Raw genomic sequence first — 19,648 nt, forward strand, 5'->3', positions numbered from 1 at the left:
ATGTACGCAATACGTTAGGCACACGTGTTTAACTATAACATTATGTTTGTATAGTGATCACTGATTAATAATCATATTATAATAATATGTAAAATGACTGCGGTATGATTATAGTATAAACAACGTGGTCAGTGCCTGACCAGCTGCGGTTGAGCAGTGGGAAAAAAAACTGTGGGGGACTATATTATGGCTGGTTACTGAAACGTAAGAAGCGTTCGGTTGTCTAATTTTCAGAGTATTTTTTTTAAAAATCTCACCATTGTTAGAATGATATTGTATAGCTGATTGCGAGAAATTATCGTCTCCCTTCCCGATCGACGATTAGATATATTTCATTCTATTGTCTTACTTACTACTATAACCTAGTTGATAAATGTAGGTATTAAACTATGTGTTCAGTCTATTTATGAACAATTTAAATATTTTTAACTAAGAAAATTCTTTATTCGAAAAATCCTAACCTATAACCATCCAAATATCCAATGAACAGTTTAGTTTATTAATATATCCATAAGGTATAGATAGTGAAGTAACTAACACATTATTTTAGATCTTTTGAATAAAATATTATTTTTAAAGAACCCTACGATTTTCAGACACTTTAATTTAGAAGATCATATTATTTCAAACTTCAAATACAAAACGTATTTCAAGTGGTTAAGAATTAAGAATTAGCTGAGCTATTAATTGTTCGAAATATTTTCATAGCTTTACTATATGGCTATATTATAATAATTAGTCTTTCCTCTTTAGTAGGTACCTATACTACCTACTCATTACCTATATTGCCTATGGTTTTGCCTATTGTCCTATGGTGTTCTGAATGAAAAATGACCATATTTTTATATTAATAATGTCTAAATAATTCCTGAATAACTTAACTATATGTTAATTGTACTTAAGTTTTTGAAAATATTTTTTTTTACATAACTTTAGGTCATTAAAAATCAACATTTTTAAGAGAAAATTATATTTTTCAAAATAAATTTATAATTATAATTTTTCAGTTTTTATTCTTTTTTTGAATAACAGGCAACAGCTTACATTTTTAATTCCATTTCCTTAACCAAAATTACATTTAAAAGGGTACCTTTTAATAAAGTATTTGATAGAAACGATTCTGAGCGGAGACGGTCCAACTTTTTGGTCCAACCTAACCATAGTTTTAGACAACTATTTCAATAATTTTAACTAATGTTCATATTTTATTTCCTGATCAATTTCCAAAGTACAATCTAGATCAGAGTTGATGATTGAAGGATTTTTTCTGTTGGGAAACGTGTTCAGACGTTCAGACACAAAAATAAAATGAAAAACATACATCAATGTAAAACCAATAGGCATTAAGCAATACGCCATAGGTAGCCAATAAGTACTTACATCTGTTTAATCAAATTAATTAATTATTTTCATTTATTTTTCATAAAAATTACTACAGTAGTATAAGACTTCATAAAACATGACCAGAAGGCCACACACAATTTTTTATTTAAATACTATTATTAAATGGTGAAATACTTCATAAACGTGATAGATAAAAAAATATATAAACGTGTAATGTAAATTATGCTTTAACAGTTTCACATTATGGATAATTATAAATTATAATTATTAATTAAGACCAATAACGATATTAATTGTTAAGGCAACATACCGAACATTAATATTATTGTTGTACCAATTTTTCTTTTTTACAATTCATCAACACATTTACAATTGTGTAACAAACACGCATAGTCTGTAATAAAATAAATTATATAATATTTATTAAATCTACATAAAATAATATTCTGGTATTATTTATTGTGTAAAAAAAAGTCTAACTGCTCTTGTAACATTATACCAGAAGCCTTGCATTAAATTTTCACGCTTTTTTACCAAACAAATAAAATTTTATTGATATTTATGGAAAAAAAAACTAAAAAAAATTGAAAACTGACAATGTCCGTAAACAGCTCAAAAAGAGTCAAAATATTTTCAAAAATGTATCGTGTAAAGAAAATGCTAATATAAACATTCAGTGAAATTTTCAAGTATCTACAGTCATTCGTTTTTTAATTACAATAAAATAAGAAAATTGTTACACGAGAAATCGAGTGAATATCAAATGTTGTAAAAATATAAATTTCAGACGCTCATAAAAATTTAATTTAAGTTTCTTGTAGACATTTTTTTTTTTGATAAAGGTAGAAAAACTTATGAGTAATCTTATATTACATTTTCAAATCTTAGATTTAAAAATAAAAATTTTTATGAATTCTCAACTCAAAATAATTTTCTAATTTTCGTGATTTTTCCGTATTTTATTAATTTGAACTTTAAATGGTTATAAATAAAAACTGTGACTAAGGATTTTTAATTTTTTTCATCTGCCTTTGAAACAATAACCTAGGAGCCTTCTATTAAATTTTCAAGCTTTTTTACTCAACAGATAAAATTGTATTGATATTTATAGAAAAAAAAACTAAAAAAAATGGAAATTGACAATGCCCGTAACCAGCTCAAATTAAGTCAAAATATTTGGAAAATGTTACGGTGTATAGGAATTGCAATTATAAATATTCAGTCAAAATTTCATGTCCCTACGGTCATTTGTTTTAGAGTTACAACAAAAACCAAAATTGATTTTCTCGAAAACAGATTTTGCGTAAATATTCCCGTTTTTCCTTAATTTTTCTTTTGTTTTTCACGTCGCATTTGAAAACTACTGAGAAATGTTTACTTATGACCCCCAAGTACCAACTAGATTCACTTTCCTATCAGAAAAGTTACTGTCCATGCACTTTTACTGTCCTAAAAGGTGATGACAGACACAAAAAAAAAAAAAAAAACACATCATTGTAAAATCAATACATTCATCGCTTCGCTCAGAATCTAAAATAGTTTAAATATTTATTGGTGACTAATAAATACCGTGAATTTCGTAAAAATTCGTACTTCAAACACTTATATATAAATATTGTGACTTTTTATTATGGATACTTTTTAATAAATTAGTATATGCATGAATAATACTATAACTTATAAGGAACCTTGTATTTTATTTTTATGTCATTGAATTAAAATTTAACATTTACAATTACAGTGACCCACACAAGTACACGAATATAAGTGATTCTATATATATTATATAATATGCAACAAAGTGGTATACCCACTTGCCCACCCTTTTTGTTTATCCCAGAGATTTTCACTCCCCCATAATTTCAACTAGATCCAATTTGCTATCTGAAATCACCCTCAAAGTTGAAAATCCAAGCATTTCTACTAACTTATCCAAAGTCTGAAGGTGGACACAAAAAAAAATCACTCATCATTGTAAAATCAGAAACATTCATAAAAAATATACCGGGATCACTCATACATATCAGTCATTCATACATGACTATTGATTACTGTAATACAGGAATTCCCAACGTTTTTTACACCATGGCGCACTTGATCTTTTTATACATTTTCACGACACACAAAGAAATAAAAACAATAGGTACGAATTATGAACATGGTACATACACCATAGTAAATATAAAGTGTAATCTAATATCAGTGATCGCTATAAAAACGTTATAATATTGTGTTATACACGTATATTATGTACCTATAATGGCTAATGCGCATGAATACCGTACCTACGCGTTTTTATCGCACATCTTAATATAATATTATTATCATGACTACAGGGGCAAGCACGTGACTGTGCAGGGCAAACCTGTCACGTGGAGATTTTTCGTAGGCGGTCGAAATGAGTAGAGGTAGTAATAGGACGATGAATAATAATATCGGTGTAGATAACTGCAACGTGTAACGCGTAATCATCGTATCCATAAGAGGTTTGTTATAAAGTTTAATAAATGTGTATTATAGAGATTATTGAAATATAAACTGCAGTGAGGTTCACGCGGCAGTATCAACCGCACGGAACTCGCCGCTATAATATAGGTACGCTTTATCGCACTGTTAATATTGTTATTCCTGGACATATGACTGTATGTGTGCACACGCCTTTGAAGAAAATCCAAGCACTTTTACTGTCCTAAAAGGTGATGACAAACACACAAAAAAAAAAAAAAACACACATCATTGTAAAATCAATACATTCATCGCTTCGCTCAGAATCTAAAAAAGATTAAGAATTGTTCAATTATTAACAATATTGTACGGGAGCGTAATGTTTAGAAATACCAAAATTCCTTATACTTTTCAAAATGTTAGAATACAGCACTGCAGTGCATTTTTTTGGGCAGGACAATATTATCATTTTACTATAGAAATATAACAATTTAACATATTAGAGACAACAATATTTCTACTAACAACTTAAAACCTTAATATAATATGCCTTTGATTATGATCATTATACTTTTATAGGTAGGTAATATGAAACATACTTGATAAAATATTTCCATGTTAATAATTCTTGTCCTTGCAAATTGTAATTTTTTCTTGTAGGGTATTAGCCATTCTCGTTGTTAACAAAATCAAATTTTCTAATTTGATATCCATTTCTGTCCAATTAGAAGAACTATACAATGCGAATGTTATAGAATCTTTCTAAAAAAACAAAACATATAAAAAGAAATTAATAAATAAAGTAATTTACAAACTTTTTAATGTAACCTAAATATATAAAAAAAAAGCGAGTAAGTATTTCTTATTAATAATAGATCAGGCAATTTGGTATTTTATTGGTAAGTTGTTTTTTTTGCTAAATGCAATAAAACTTATGGGGAATCTTGTATTAAATTTTTAAATAGATAAACATGGAACAATTTTATAAATTTCTAGATCTAAATATTTTGTCATAATACTAACTTTAAACGCTAATAATAAATTATTGTGGATGTACACTCAACTATTTTTTTAATTTCCACTAATAACAGTTTATGAGGAACCTTGTATTAAATATCAAGTTTTTTTACATTTACATTTACATTATACATAAATACTGAGAATTGACTACTATATACATTTTAATAAATTTTTATATCATTATTTATAGGAAAAAAAATTTAAAATTTCTAGAATTAACTCAAAAAGAGTAAAATATTTTTAAAATTAAACTTATTCAATGGGAACCTTTTACAGAAAGTACCAACTAGATAGACGTTGTTACCATAAAATAGGCTTATTAAAGTTGAAGGTTGAAGCATTTTTACTGCTCCAAATAATAAAAATAAAAATACCTAATATAAACATTTTTGATACTACCTACTTTTAAATTTTGTTTTATATTTCATGGAAATTCAATAATACCTATAGGTACTATTTAAAATTGTGTTTTATTATATAAACTCCTCTGTAATTTATGTACCTACTTATGAAATAAATATTTTAATTAGGTATATAAATTCGAAATTACTTTAGTGTATAAAGTATCAAATACATGACATGACATATACATTTGAATAATATAAAAAGGAATTGAAATAATAGCTTTCATCGATGTCACTACCATAGATTCCGTAAAATCTTCTTCAGTAAAACTCTGAAAACATTAAGTACATTAAATTTATGAAATCGATTGTCGTGAGATATATATATATATATATATATATATTCAAACATAAATAGCATGTGAAAACTACCAAGCTACCTTACATACAAACAAAATGTTTGAAAAAAAACATAATTATAATTATCTAAATAAATAAATATTAGTGTTCTATCTACCGTTAGAAAAATGAACCAAAGTATAATAATCGAATACGACAAAACAAATACTTGCAGTAACATTGTTGGTCGAAATATTGATAAAAATTCATCATATTTCCTATGTAAAAAGAGACAAGTTATTATAAAAAACTTATATTATACAACAATACAGAATTGCTTGATATTTGTAGTAACTAATTAATTTTTTTGATGATAATATAACTTTTTCATGTACCTTCCTACCTTTAATATGTTTATATTATTTATATCATTAAATATTCAAAAACTTACATTAAATATTAATATTGTAGAATAAAGATCAAAATTAATAACAATTTTTATATTTAGAAAACAAAATTAATAGTTAATAAAATAAAACTTCAGAATGCTTTGATGATATATTATAATATGCTATTATAACTGTTTTTAAGTCATTGTAAAAACAGCCATATATTTTATATTTTCATTAGGTAACTTAATCTTGTTATCATTATTATCTACTAAAAACAACATAGTATTATAATTATGGTTATACATTGTGCTTTGTATACCTTTTCGACTAAAATATTTGTAAGGCCTGGCAAATTTTTGGTGGCTGGATTTTGTTTTAATGGATTATTATTAAGGGGAAAGGACTGGTGATTTTCTATCTCAGGCTAACACACGCTGACCAAAGAAATATATATGTGTTAATATTCTAACATACTAATTGATCTACTGAAGCTATACGAGTTCTAAAAACAGATTTGAATACTTGGGATCAAATTTCCAATATTTTTGATTTTATCCCCCTAAATTCTAATATAGTCATACTAAAAATGAAAAAATGAGTAGGTAATTGGAAAAATGTATTATTTTCATTTTTAGAGAATAAGGTAATTAAAAAAATGAAAAAAGGAGAGAAATCGATCTTTAGTAGTCTTGACGAAAATTTTTAATCTTTCAGAATCCTTATAGCCTAAGTAGATCAATTGATACGTTGGAATAAAGACAATATGGTTAAATTGCTATATTTTACGTGTATTAGACGAAGACAGAAAATCACCTTTCCATTCCGCAGAATGTTTTATTCTTTATCATATTTAATAATATCATCATTTAACATTTTAACTTTACTCATCAATGTATATATATATTTAGTATTGCATTGTTGTGGGGTAGACTTAAGTAGAACTATAAAAATTAATCAGAGATGAAAAAATATTTCTTCCCTTGATGAGATAATTAAAAGGCATTTACCTACTCTAAATTTCTCTAATACATGCATGTACTGTAGGTACTTACTATTTGGGGAGAGAAGAGATTTATGTCCGACCGATTCGAACGCAGTGGAAATCATTTGCAACTGACCGGATAATGCGATAGCCAAAGTATTCACAATAGTATCAAAAATAAATACAAATAACACAAAAACGATAATGCCAAACGCATTCGATGATGTAAAATACATAAAAATATGTGCTGTACGCTTCTTCCGAGACGAATAAATATAAATTGAGAAGGTCCAGGCAATAGGTACTGAACGATCCATCGTGATTTTTCATCGTTATAAACGTGTCACTAAATACCAACGGAGGCAACACATAAGATAATGACAATGTTAAAAATAACACCATGTATCTGTTCGTATATTTAATGGAAAGATTTCGCGTCATAAGCTTAAAAAACCAATTTCCATACATTTCTTGAAAAGGCAATCAAGTAGGTTAGGTATATATTATGCATTTTGAGTGTTTCACTAGTTCCCCTTAGTCTTCACTTCAGTCATAAGCGTGCTCACGAGGTATAGTCATGGTAGGCATGGTAGACATGGACTACTCTACGAACTTCCCCTCTTCAATGTTATTCAAAGTTATCATGATATTCGATAATTTTTTTTTTATTTATAAAATATTTACTACGGCGAATGTAGTTAAATGAGGTAACCCCATCCCAATTAGTTTTTATAATTTAGGCGTATGTTATACCCTGCCAGAAATATCTGCGCACGCTTATGACTGAAGTGAAGACTAAGGGGAACTAGTGAAACACTCAAAATGCATAATATATACCTAACCTACTTGATTGCCTTTTCAAGAAATGTATGGAAATTGGTTTTTTAATTATAGGTAAGACACCTCCCAAGTATTATATTATTTTATTTCTTGTCAATATTGATTTAGTGATAAGTTTGAAGTTACATGACAATCGTGTTTAATGCAGCGCCATACCTGCAGGTTTCAAGTTTCAACTATAGTTACCTATAGTTACTATAGTAATTAAAAGTTATTTACCCACCTACCTATTTGTTCGAAAATATTAAAGTTCTTTTTAAGGGTTTATAGGAAAATATGTTAATTATCATTATATTCATAATTCATTAGAGAATGCGTGACATCGCACTCATTAGATACACCTATGGAGTTTGGACTATAATATTTATTAACAATCGATTAATTTTTTTCTAATGACCCGCTCTCGAATGTGTCATGGTCATGTCTATACGTCATTGTAATTAGTAATAACATGGTAGGTTTGAATTGTTTTCTATACAAATTAACACATTTTCCTAACAAAAATAGTTCACTGATAGTTCAACAATATCATCAAAAATTCGTAAATACCTACAATCTGAGTTTCGAAATTTTGAAAATGTAGTGTCATATTTCAATACTACGAGGTAGAAGTGTAAGGACGGTCGACTTATTTGCAGATTAAAACAAAATAGATACTACTAGAGAATTAAATTGCGTACCTAAATCAAATTTAATGTTTGGAGGTGTTAACGGACAATTTCAAATTTCAATTTTTTTAGTTTTTTTTCTAAAATATTATTTTTTAGGCCAAAAAGCGTCAAAATTTAATACAATGCTCCTGATATATTGCTTAAATAACAGTTGAAAAATAATTAAAATTCATACGCACAATTTGTTTTTATAAGCATTTTACAAATTCAATTTTTGACAACATTTATCAAATTTAAAAATGATTTTACAGTTAAAAATTTTTAAAATGTTCAACTTTTATAGCTAAGGATTGAAGACTTACAACAAGGATTCATATAAGTAGGTTATTATGTAACTAAAATATCTCAAAAATATAAAAACACAGTTTTTTTTATAGTTATTTTATGTTCAAATTTGGAGGAAATTACATATTAAATAATCAGGAATAACTATTTATGTTATTTTGTTGTAATTTTATAATATTAATTCAACTTACCGGCTACCGTCTTAATAATAAGTAATAACAATATAAATATAATTCAAAATATCCAAACTGACAAACCGTCACGCTTCAGTATCGTTTTTCGAATACAATGATTTTATTATATCATTGAATTCAACTTTAATACCATCCATTATACAGTGACCCACTTGTAAAACGACATCCACTTTTTTATTGTAAACAGTTTTTGCATTTTATGAATTAGACTATTTATGATGCATTTTAATTAAAGTTTATAATTTAATTTTACCTACCTACACAGATTATACGTATATAAATATATAATATTAATTATACGTTATTAATTTACCAATGTGTGTTTATATGCAATCGGGATACTTATATTTGGGACAAAATACGACCACCTGAATTCGGGCCGCAACCGGGCATCCCCGGTAGTATTATACCCAGGGATCTAAGACCGATTTTACGGACCTATTTATAATTTTTTGACATACTAAAATGTCACAGTTTAACATCACAGACAAAAAAAACTAACCGTGTTATGATAATACACGCATGAAGGTATAGTTGCAGTGAATAACTTTTGATGCTTAGTTTAGGTTTCAATGCTTTTATTAGTTATTAGTTACTAACCTGATTATTATATCCCATGATAAATATCGAATAAGTAAAGTGCAACGCGTCTACAACGCATAAAAACTAAAAAAAGGCTACTTCGGACAGTGTTAACATTTGTATATCATTATAGATTAATATTATCTATATGGACCATAATATTATAGGTAAGTACTAAGTACCTAGTAAGTACATAGTAGTCATAATGTACTTTCTGATGTATGCGTTTGAAAAAGTTAGAAAATATACCTATCCACCTATCATAATTACGGTAGTGTGGCCCTGCATATTATAATTATTATTTTAACGCATAATACATACATAATTTATTTTATATGAAGGTATTGAGATTTTGAATAGGCACCTAATATCTATACAAGTATTTAAACAAAAAAAAAACCTATCGTAGTGTACATGATTTTCGCGTGATAGTCGTTTCTTAGATATATTTTTAACCAATAACAGGGTAAGCACATTTGATAACCAATATTATTATTAATATTAGGTACATGGATTTAAGTGAAGTACCTACTATAGTACCTTTACTTTATTATTATCAATTATATTTCACCATGGGTTCAATGACCGTAATATGAGCTTAAAAATGATAAAGCTATAGTACCAATAATACAGTATACACTACAGCACTACATGCGATATGATAGAGACATACGGTACTAATTATAGAATTAAATTCTGATGATGATATCATATAGTATAATATCTGATATATCTATAGTAGATAATAGTCTGTAATTATGATTTTAAATTTAAACATTTTTCAACGGTAAAATCAGCGAAATTTATAGAAAACCAATTGGAGTCAAAATGTATTTCAATTTAGTTTTAGTTCATATGTAGAGCTATTGGAACTTAATACTCTTAAACATTAATTCAGATTTATGCGATTAAAAAAGTAAAAATATGCAGTTATTTTAGATTCTGAGTGAAGCGATGAATGTATTGATTTTACAATGATATGTGTTTTTTTTTTATTTTAATTATTTTTTTATTTTTGTGTCTGTCATCGCCTTTTAGGACAGTAAAAGGTTTTTCTGATAGGAAAGTGAATCTAGTTGGTACTTTGGGGGGTCAAAAGTAAAAAGGTAGATAAGTGGATGTCGCTCTGCTGTACAGTAGGTTACAAGTGGGTCACTGTAATGGATAGTGTTAAATTTGAATTCAATGATATAATATCATTGTATAAGAAAAACGATTCTGAGCGAGTAACGATAACGCTCAGTCAGCCTATGATATTACCAATTATATTTGATGATATTGTTGTGAAAAAAGTAGTTTATATATAACCTATTTACGTGAAGCCTAAGAGCCTTGTTTTAAATTTCCAATCCTTAGCTATAAAAGTTGAACATTTTATAAATTTTAACTACAAAATAATTATTAAATTATAAATTTTATAAATTTTGTCAAAATTTGAACTTTAAATGATTATAAAAAAAAAATTGTGCATATGTATTTTAAATATTTTTCAAGGAGCCTTATATTACATATTCACGCTTTTTTACCCAACAAATAAAATTTTATTGATATTTATAGAAAAAAAACTAAAAAAATTGAAAACTCACAATGTCCGTAAACAGCTCAAAAAGAGTCAAATTATTTTAAAAAATTTATCGTGTATAGAAAATGCTAACACAAACATTCAGTGAAATTTTCAAGTGTCTACGGTCATACATTTTTTAATTACAACATAATAAGAAATTTTCCAAATAATTTGACTCTTTTTGAGCTGTTTGCGGACATTGTCAGTTTTCAATTTTTTTAGTTTTTTTTTCTATAAATATCAATAAAATGGCTCCTAATATAATGTTACAAGAGCAGTTGAAAAATATTGAAAATACATAGTTACAATTTTTTTTTATAAGCATTTAAAGTTCAAATTTTGACAAAAATTAATAATTTAATCTTAATTTATTCTTAATTTATTAATTTTAGATTCTAAGCGGAGCGAGGAAGCTAGTGGTTTTACAGTGGTGTTTATATATTTTTTTTTTTATATCTTGTATACAAAATGTCTACAAGAAGGAGTGCTTCGATTTCATCAAATAGTACATTATCTTTGAGAAAATTGAATTAAAATGGTACTTTAGAGAGGTAATTTTCGATTTTCTCAATATTTGTTTAATGCTACGGGAAAAACTACTGACAAATTATGAAAAACCGCTTAAAATGAGATTCTAATTTCTAACGCTTTGTTTATCATTGTAGCAACGAATAAAAATTATAATATTATAATATTAATTAAACTTAGTAGTACTTCTGTAAGAACGTAGTTCGAAACTATACTAAAGATAAAAAATGTATTATTTTTACTGTACCTAGTTATAATATATCTTTAGGCCCTGTTAATATTATATAACAATAAAGCATACCAATATAGTACACTGTAAATTATAATATTTACGTAAAGTACTGACTTATATATAACACTCATAATATAAGTAGGTATATAATTAATGTGGCTGACTGAATTTTACTTTTTATTATTGTATTAAAGATTGGTATTTTTAACTTCTATTCAATTTATAAAAATAAATTTCAAATTATTAATATGAAGATATTTGTTTTTGTTAGACAGTTGTCTATTCATTAATATTTTTGAAAATTAAAAATTAAAAAAATTTCTTAAACCAAAAATAATTTTGTAAGTAGAAGGATTTATTATTTTTTTTTAAATTCGAAAGATTGTAATATAATATTATGTCATAACGAAGTGGCCTATAACATATGTATGTGATTGATTAGTGTGTCTATCAGCATGCAATCTCTACAGACAACTCATACCAAAATAGTCATTTAACAAAAACTGTATAAAAAAAATTGTGTTTTTTAAAATAAAACTTCAAATTTGAATACCTACACTATGAATGTACTATGTATTATTATTATTTAACTGTGTTAGAATGTAATCCAACGTTTTCAGCGATTCAGCCTGTTCTAAATATATTTCAAACATTTCGAAAGACGAAAATCATTAGTTTCCGTTCCTTTTGATAACCACTCTAACTATCTATAAAGACAACAACAAGTATCACTCTTTATCACTTAAAATATTTGAATTGAATGCAGTCTGAGACGCACGAAAAACAAAACAAACACTATATCAAAACACTTATATCTACCGCGTTATTTTCTACGATCTGTTATCCATGTTAAAGAGTTCAATGACCTCAATTTTAGCATAAAAAGATAAGCCTATATTATAATACCAGCAATTCATAAATTCGTAACATATAAGTGTAAAAAAAACTCGAACTTTGAGTGTTCGAAAATTGCAACAATATTTCATACTCTTATCTCCGCCTGAAGTGTTATAAAAGTGCGTATACACTATACATATTTCAGCTACAACATATGATTCATATAGATTAACAGCGCCGCTCCGATGATGGCAATTTATAATATTAAATAAACGCTCGACCGGTTTAAAAACGGCGCCCTCGTACGATTCGCACACCACAAAACCGATCGCACTGTGCCGCTAACCATATACGCATTATCGATCGCAACAGGAAAATACAATTGTACTTACCTCGCCGACTATTGTGATTTTCTTTTTAATTTCTCGCCGGAAATCGCCATCGTGAGCCCACGTAATATATATGGGACGTACTACTGCAGCTATGATGCGCACCGGAATGCCTTTGGTATCGAGCGCTGCTGCGGTGATGATGTTCGCATTGGCTGTGTGGCCGGGGCCCGTCCCCGCGGGATGCGCGAGGATATTGGCCGTGGAGACTGTGGGCGGCAGGAGCCACTGGAACTTCATGAGTGGCATTATCAGAGCACTGGTGGACAACGGGCACACGGTCACCGCGTTCACGCCGTTCTTGGACGGTGACCGGGACAATTACACGGAGGTGGACATATCCAGAGGGTTTCCGGTGGGCCTGAACCTGGACCTGGTCGGGCTCTTGAACCACTTCCGCAACCCTTTCTGGACGTATGGCGCTTTCGTGGAAATGGGTCGGTCGCAGTGCGACGTGATATACGGCAGCGACGAGATGAGAAAACTGCTGCAGGACCGACCACAGTCGTCGGCCGCGGGCTTCGACGCCGTGCTCATCGAATCGTTTTGGTCCGAGTGCATGTCTTACGCGGCCGCTCGGCTCGGTTTGCCGCTCATATACGTCACGCCGCAGCCGATGATCGCGTTCATGGAGCACGCCATCACCGGTCACGTGTCCAACCCCCGCCGCCGTATCCAACCTGATGACCGTTCACGCCGTCCCCGAGACGTTCATGGAAAGGCTGAGCAACGTAGCGTTACTCGTCTGCGGTTCGGCCTTGCAACGGTACAAGGAGCTCGTGCTCAAGTACACCGAACCGCCCAAAGAGTACGATCTACTCGATCCAGTGCCACCGTCTTTGGTGTTCGTCAACAGGCATTTCATAAGCGATGCCCCGAGTCCGGTGCCCAGGAACGTCGTTGACGTGGGCGGTATACATCTGAAAGAGGCCAAGAGTTTGCAAAAAGTGAGTAAAGACTTATTATAAAAATATGTGATCAACGATAATGTTATTATATTTATTATCAGTAGAGTACGTGACTTGTACATTAATATGTTTTAAGAGCAATATATTTTAAACGATTTACTTAACCCCATATTTTAGCATACCTATTATAATATTATATCCTGATCAATAATATTAAAATAACTTTCAAATTCGTAAGTATTTTTTTTTTAACTTTTGGATCCACTAAACTGCGTTTCTGCAACTTAATAAATAAAATACGTCAACAACAATGTCGCTATGTCTTAAAGTGTGGTATTCTTATTTCTTTCGTCTAAAAATCGTTACATGTACCTAATTAAATACTACCATCAAATCCTGGTTGCATAATCGTTTACAGCATAAACAAAATATACAAAGTAAAAAATAGTGTTTTGTGATTACAATCCGGTATAGATACTACATTATTATATCATAATCATGATGTAGAGTTGATATAAATATTAAATATAATTTGTTTATTTATTTTATTCTGAAGATTATTTTTTCTATAAAATATAAACACTACACTATTATAACGTCTAAAGTAAAAAATAGTGTTTTGTGATTACAATCCGGTATAGATACTACATTATTATATCATCATGATGATGTAGAGTTGATATAAATATTAAATATAATTTGTTTATTTATTTTATTCTGAAGATTATTTTTTCTATAAAATATAACAATAGACTATAAACACTACACTATTATAACGTCTATACTGATTATAATTTAAACTTTTTAATTATCTATATAAAAGTTAACCAATTTATATTGTAACCTCAAATTTTTTAATATCCAACTTTATTTACAATATGTATATTGTAAGATTAAAAATTAAAATAATTTGGAGAACATAGAGAGGAACTCCAGTTTTCAAATATCGGTGTTATTTATACGTACTTTTACCATAGAATATAATAATTGCTTCTTCATATATACAAACATAGGTACAATAGTTTAATATTACATTTTTATAGATTGAAATAACTAAACGAATTGTTATAGCTATTAGTTATATGCACATTATAGCTATAGTTGTTAATTGTATAATAATGTAAGTACATTTTATTTAAAATATTATTTAAACAAGATATTAACAGAGGGGTAACATCGTCTTCACGTCACCCCACGCCTCCTACAATTATGTGATATCATCATAATTCATAATTATCCTAGACAGCAATATGTTGATTGACAGTTTGTTTTATTTTACATTTTTAATAAATAAATATAATTTTTTGATTTCAGGATGTATTAGAATTCATCGAACAATCGCCTCATGGAGTAATTTATTTCAGTTTTGGTTCAACAGTAAAAATGTCTACAATACCGGAAAGCGTAAAAAAAGCGTTGACAAAGGCGCTCGCACGCGTCCCACAAAGAGTGTTGCTAAAATACGAAGATAAAATGGAAGACAAACCAAAAAATATGATGACGAAACAATGGCTTCCCCAACGCGATATACTTTGTAAATATTAAAATATATAATATAATTTTCATAATATCATTATCACATAAACTCAAATAACCAAGATCACAAATAATAAAACCTTTTACACTTTAAACACTATTTTCATAATCGCCGTTGCAGTGCACCCCAATGTGAAACTGTTCATCAGTCACGGAGGTATTTCTGGGCTATACGAAGCCGTGGACGCCGGTGTCCCAGTCCTAGGATTTCCTTTGGTCGGCGACCAACCGAGAAATATTGACAACCTGGTGAACGCCGGCATGGCTATTTCAATGGACCTACTGTCCGTCACCGAAGACTCGTTCTTAAACAACGTAATAGAACTCCTCAACAACAAAAAGTAATTATAGAAATGTACCAGGTAGTGGAAAAAATATTGAAAAAACGTCCACGATAAATTAAACTTATGAACCACTGCATGTTTCTGTAATAAAAATAAGGTATGAATTTAAAAGCTAAAAAGGCGAGAAGTAGCCTCGGCACTGCTTTGCTGAGTAAGTCCTATGATAGGATTTAATTGTTGTTCGTAGAAACTTGATATAAACACAGGGGAGGCGGAGATTTATTTGGAAAAACCTTGCTTTTTTCAAAGTAAATTATGTTGCCTATTCTATGATAGGCTCACCTAAAAATGTGTACGTACATTTAGTAAAATGTTAGTAAACAACATGACAAAAATATCGTTTACCTGTCGCCAAAGCGTAAAAAAATTTCTACCGGAAATCCAAAATAAATTTTTATGAACGTTTTAAGTTTGAGTTTTTACAACATTGGACAATGCACACTATATGTCTACTTTATCATTTACTATACTTGATAAAATTACCTAAATATTTTGCTTGAACATTTAATACAAGGCTTTTCACACATTTTTACAATATCAGTTAATAAATATTTTTAAAAAATAGGCAATTTTTTTTTATAAGCATTTCAAGTTAAAAATTTGACAACATTTATTAAATTGAATATTAACAAATTATTTTGCAGTTAAAATTTTATAAAATGTTTGATTTTTAAATTTTAAGTATAGCTAAGGTTTAAAAATTTGAAACAAGTTTTAATTAGTTCATACTGTAACTAAAAAATCTAAAAAATATATATAAACACAGTTCTTTAATAGTTTTAGATTCTGAGTGAAACGATGAATGTATTGATTTTACAATGATGTGTGTTTTTTTTTTTATTTTTTTTTTTTTTTATTTTTTTTTTTATTTTTTTATTTTTGTGTCTGTGTACACGATAAGTAGTCGAAATAATGCTTCGATTTTCGACTTCAGTATCTTGTTCGATGGGAAAGTGAATATCGTTGGTGCATTGGGGAGGTCAAAATTTTAATTTCCCAGTAGTTTTCAAAAGTGATGTGAAAAACAAAAGAAAAATTAAGGAAAAACGGGAATTTTTACGCAAAATCGATTTTTAACAAAATCGATTTTGGTTATTGGTGTAACTCTAAAACAAATGACCGTAGATGCATGAAATTTTCACTGGTTGTTTATATTTGCATTTTCTATACACAATACAATTTTGAAAATAATTTGACTTTTTTTGAACTGTTTACGGACATTGTCAGTTTTCAGTTTTTTTAAATTTTTTTTCTATAAATATCAATAAAATTTTATTTGTTGGGTAAAAAAGCTTGAAAATTTAATAGAAGGCTCCTAGGTTATTGTTTCAAAGGCAGATGAAAAAAATTAAAAATCCTTAGTCACAGTTTTTTTTTATACACGTTTAAAGTTCAAATCTTGAAAAAATACGGAAAAATCGCGAAAATTTGCAAATTATTTTGAGTTAGAAATTCATAAAAAATTTTCTTTTTAAATCTAAGATTTTAAAATCTAATACAAGATTCCTCATAAGTTTGTCTAACTTTATCAAAAAAAAAATTTCTACAAAAAAGTCAAATTAAATTTTTATGAGCGTTTTAAATTCATATTTTTACAACATTAGATATTCACTCGATTTCTCATGTACCGATTTCCTTATTTTCTTGTAATTCAAAAACGAATAACTGTAGATACATGAAAATTTCACTGAATGTTTATATTAGCATTTCCTATACACCATACAATTTTGAAAATATTTTGACACTTTTTGAGCTGTTTACGGGCATTTTCAGTTTTCAATTTTTTTAGTTTTTTTTTCTATAAATATCAATAAAGTTTTATCTGTTGGGCCAAAAAGTGTAAAAATTTAATACAAGACTCCTGATATATTTTTACAATAGCAGTTGAAAAATATTGAAAATACATAGGCACAGTTTTTTTTTATAAGCATTTAAAGATCAAATTTGGACAGAATTTATCAAAATCTCGAAAATTATCAACCATTGTAATTAATAAATTATAAAATGTTCAGTTTTTATAGCTAAGGATTGAAAATTTAAAACAAGATTGCATGTAAATAGATAATTCGGTTACCAAAAAATCTAAAAAATACACAAGCACAGTTTATTTGTATAGTCATTTTAAGTTCAAATTTGGACGAAATTACATAAAAACCTAGAATAACTATTTTAGTTATTTTGTTGTGATTGTATAATATTATTCGTGGGCACTTGAAACTTCTAATTTGTAATATTTTCATCGATATATTATGATGATAGTATCACGGTTTATTGTTGATGTATAACGCGTTATATGTACCTAATGGATATTGTGATATGATTAATTTGGAATTTATTATAGGTCAATTTTTTTTTTAATACCATAGATAAGTGTATAATATGTCTTATACCTAGACTGACATATCGTCTCCACTCAGAATCGTTTTTCTTATACAATGATATATCATTGAATTCAAATTTAATACCATCCATTATACAGTGACCCACTTGTAACCTACAGTACAGCAGAGCGACATCCACTTGCCCACCTTTTTTGAAGTTCAAGTTTAGATGAAATCAGATATTTAAACTAAGATGATCGATTTTCTGTCGAAATTTCAATATATTATTCGTAGGTGCTTGAAACTTCGGAAGTATATGATAATATACAAATAATATTAATTCAACTAACTAGCTACCAATAGTAATAATAGTTAATTTAAAAAATATATAAAATATCCTAGGCTTAATATTAATTCAACTTTCCGGCTACCGTACTAATAATAAGTAATAACAATATAAATATAATTCAAAATATCCAAACTGACAAACCGTCTTCGCTCAGATTCATTTTTCGTATACAACGATATTATATCATTGAATTCAAATTTAACACCATGCATTACAGTGACCCATCTTTAATCAGACACTTTATACACAATATTAATAAAATGTTGGTTTATTTATTTAAAGTTTTAAAACATCATTGGCTTTTAGGAATCTAATGGTGTGCTTGTGATGTGTTATTTGTATTTTTAAAAACTATTTACCAAACAGTTTTCTCAAATGATAATGATTATAGTACATGCGACTTTCCATGTTATTTGCAGAAATATGCAATTAATGTTCTTCCCAGTCAGATAAATGCAAAATTATTGTATGAATAATTTTAGCATTTTTGAATATTTTACAAATTATCAAACGTATTAATTCTTATTCAGAATCGGTAGAAGTCAAATATAATATAATAATATGCAGTTGCATGAATCATAATTATTGTAATTTGTATAATTATAATATTATGTACCTGTAGATACTCAGAGAGCGCTAAAAACGCTATGAAAATATTCAAAGATCGACCCATGTCGCCGGAATCGTTGGTTGTTTACTGGACAGAGTACGTCCTACGCCACCGTGGAGCTCCGCACTTGCAGTCTCGCGCCTTAAATCTGCCGTGGTATCAATATTACCTGTTGGACGTGATAGGTTTCGCGATTTCTTTCATATCCCTCATCGTTTTCGTAATCTACAATATTTTTAAATATTATGCTGTATATACAAAACTTTTAGATCGCTCGCGAAACGTCAAAGCACATAGTGAATAATTTTAATAATTTTAATCCATATAATAATGTTATCATTGTTTCAATTACCCCGATCTCTCTTAGGTATTGTAGTTCCCTTATTCTTACAATGTATATATTTAATTAATAATTATTATTGATTCCCAGTAAAACTATTCTTCGGAGTTCAGACTACGTGGTGTACTCCTGCAAGCTTTCGAACGTTATTATGTAGGTTAGCGTATTGACTTATTTTTTAAAAAACAGTTTCTAGCCCGGTGCAAAGCTAGGGATTTTACAATTTATATTGTATTGCACTATTTCTATTGC

At 28.5% G+C, this 19,648-nt stretch overlaps 1 protein-coding gene and 1 pseudogene across 1 annotated transcript; one reads left to right on the forward strand and one right to left on the reverse strand.

The window, feature by feature from the left end:
* Window positions 1-1,666: 1,666 nt before the first annotated feature.
* LOC132948393 (uncharacterized) lies at window positions 1,667-7,334 on the reverse strand (annotated as a pseudogene).
* Window positions 7,335-12,833: 5,499 nt separating this feature from the next.
* On the forward strand, window positions 12,834-19,360 carry LOC132949466 (UDP-glucosyltransferase 2-like). Its single transcript, XM_061020376.1, is given in 5 exon segments — window positions 12,834-13,649; window positions 13,651-13,935; window positions 15,211-15,430; window positions 15,554-15,773; window positions 19,069-19,360. Coding segments are annotated over 5 exon segments (1,605 nt in total). The 5' UTR covers window positions 12,834-13,061.
* Window positions 19,361-19,648: the final 288 nt, after the last annotated feature.

This window comes from Metopolophium dirhodum, chromosome 7 (genome assembly GCF_019925205.1).
Source record: "Metopolophium dirhodum isolate CAU chromosome 7, ASM1992520v1, whole genome shotgun sequence".
NCBI lineage: Eukaryota > Metazoa > Arthropoda > Insecta > Hemiptera > Aphididae > Metopolophium > Metopolophium dirhodum.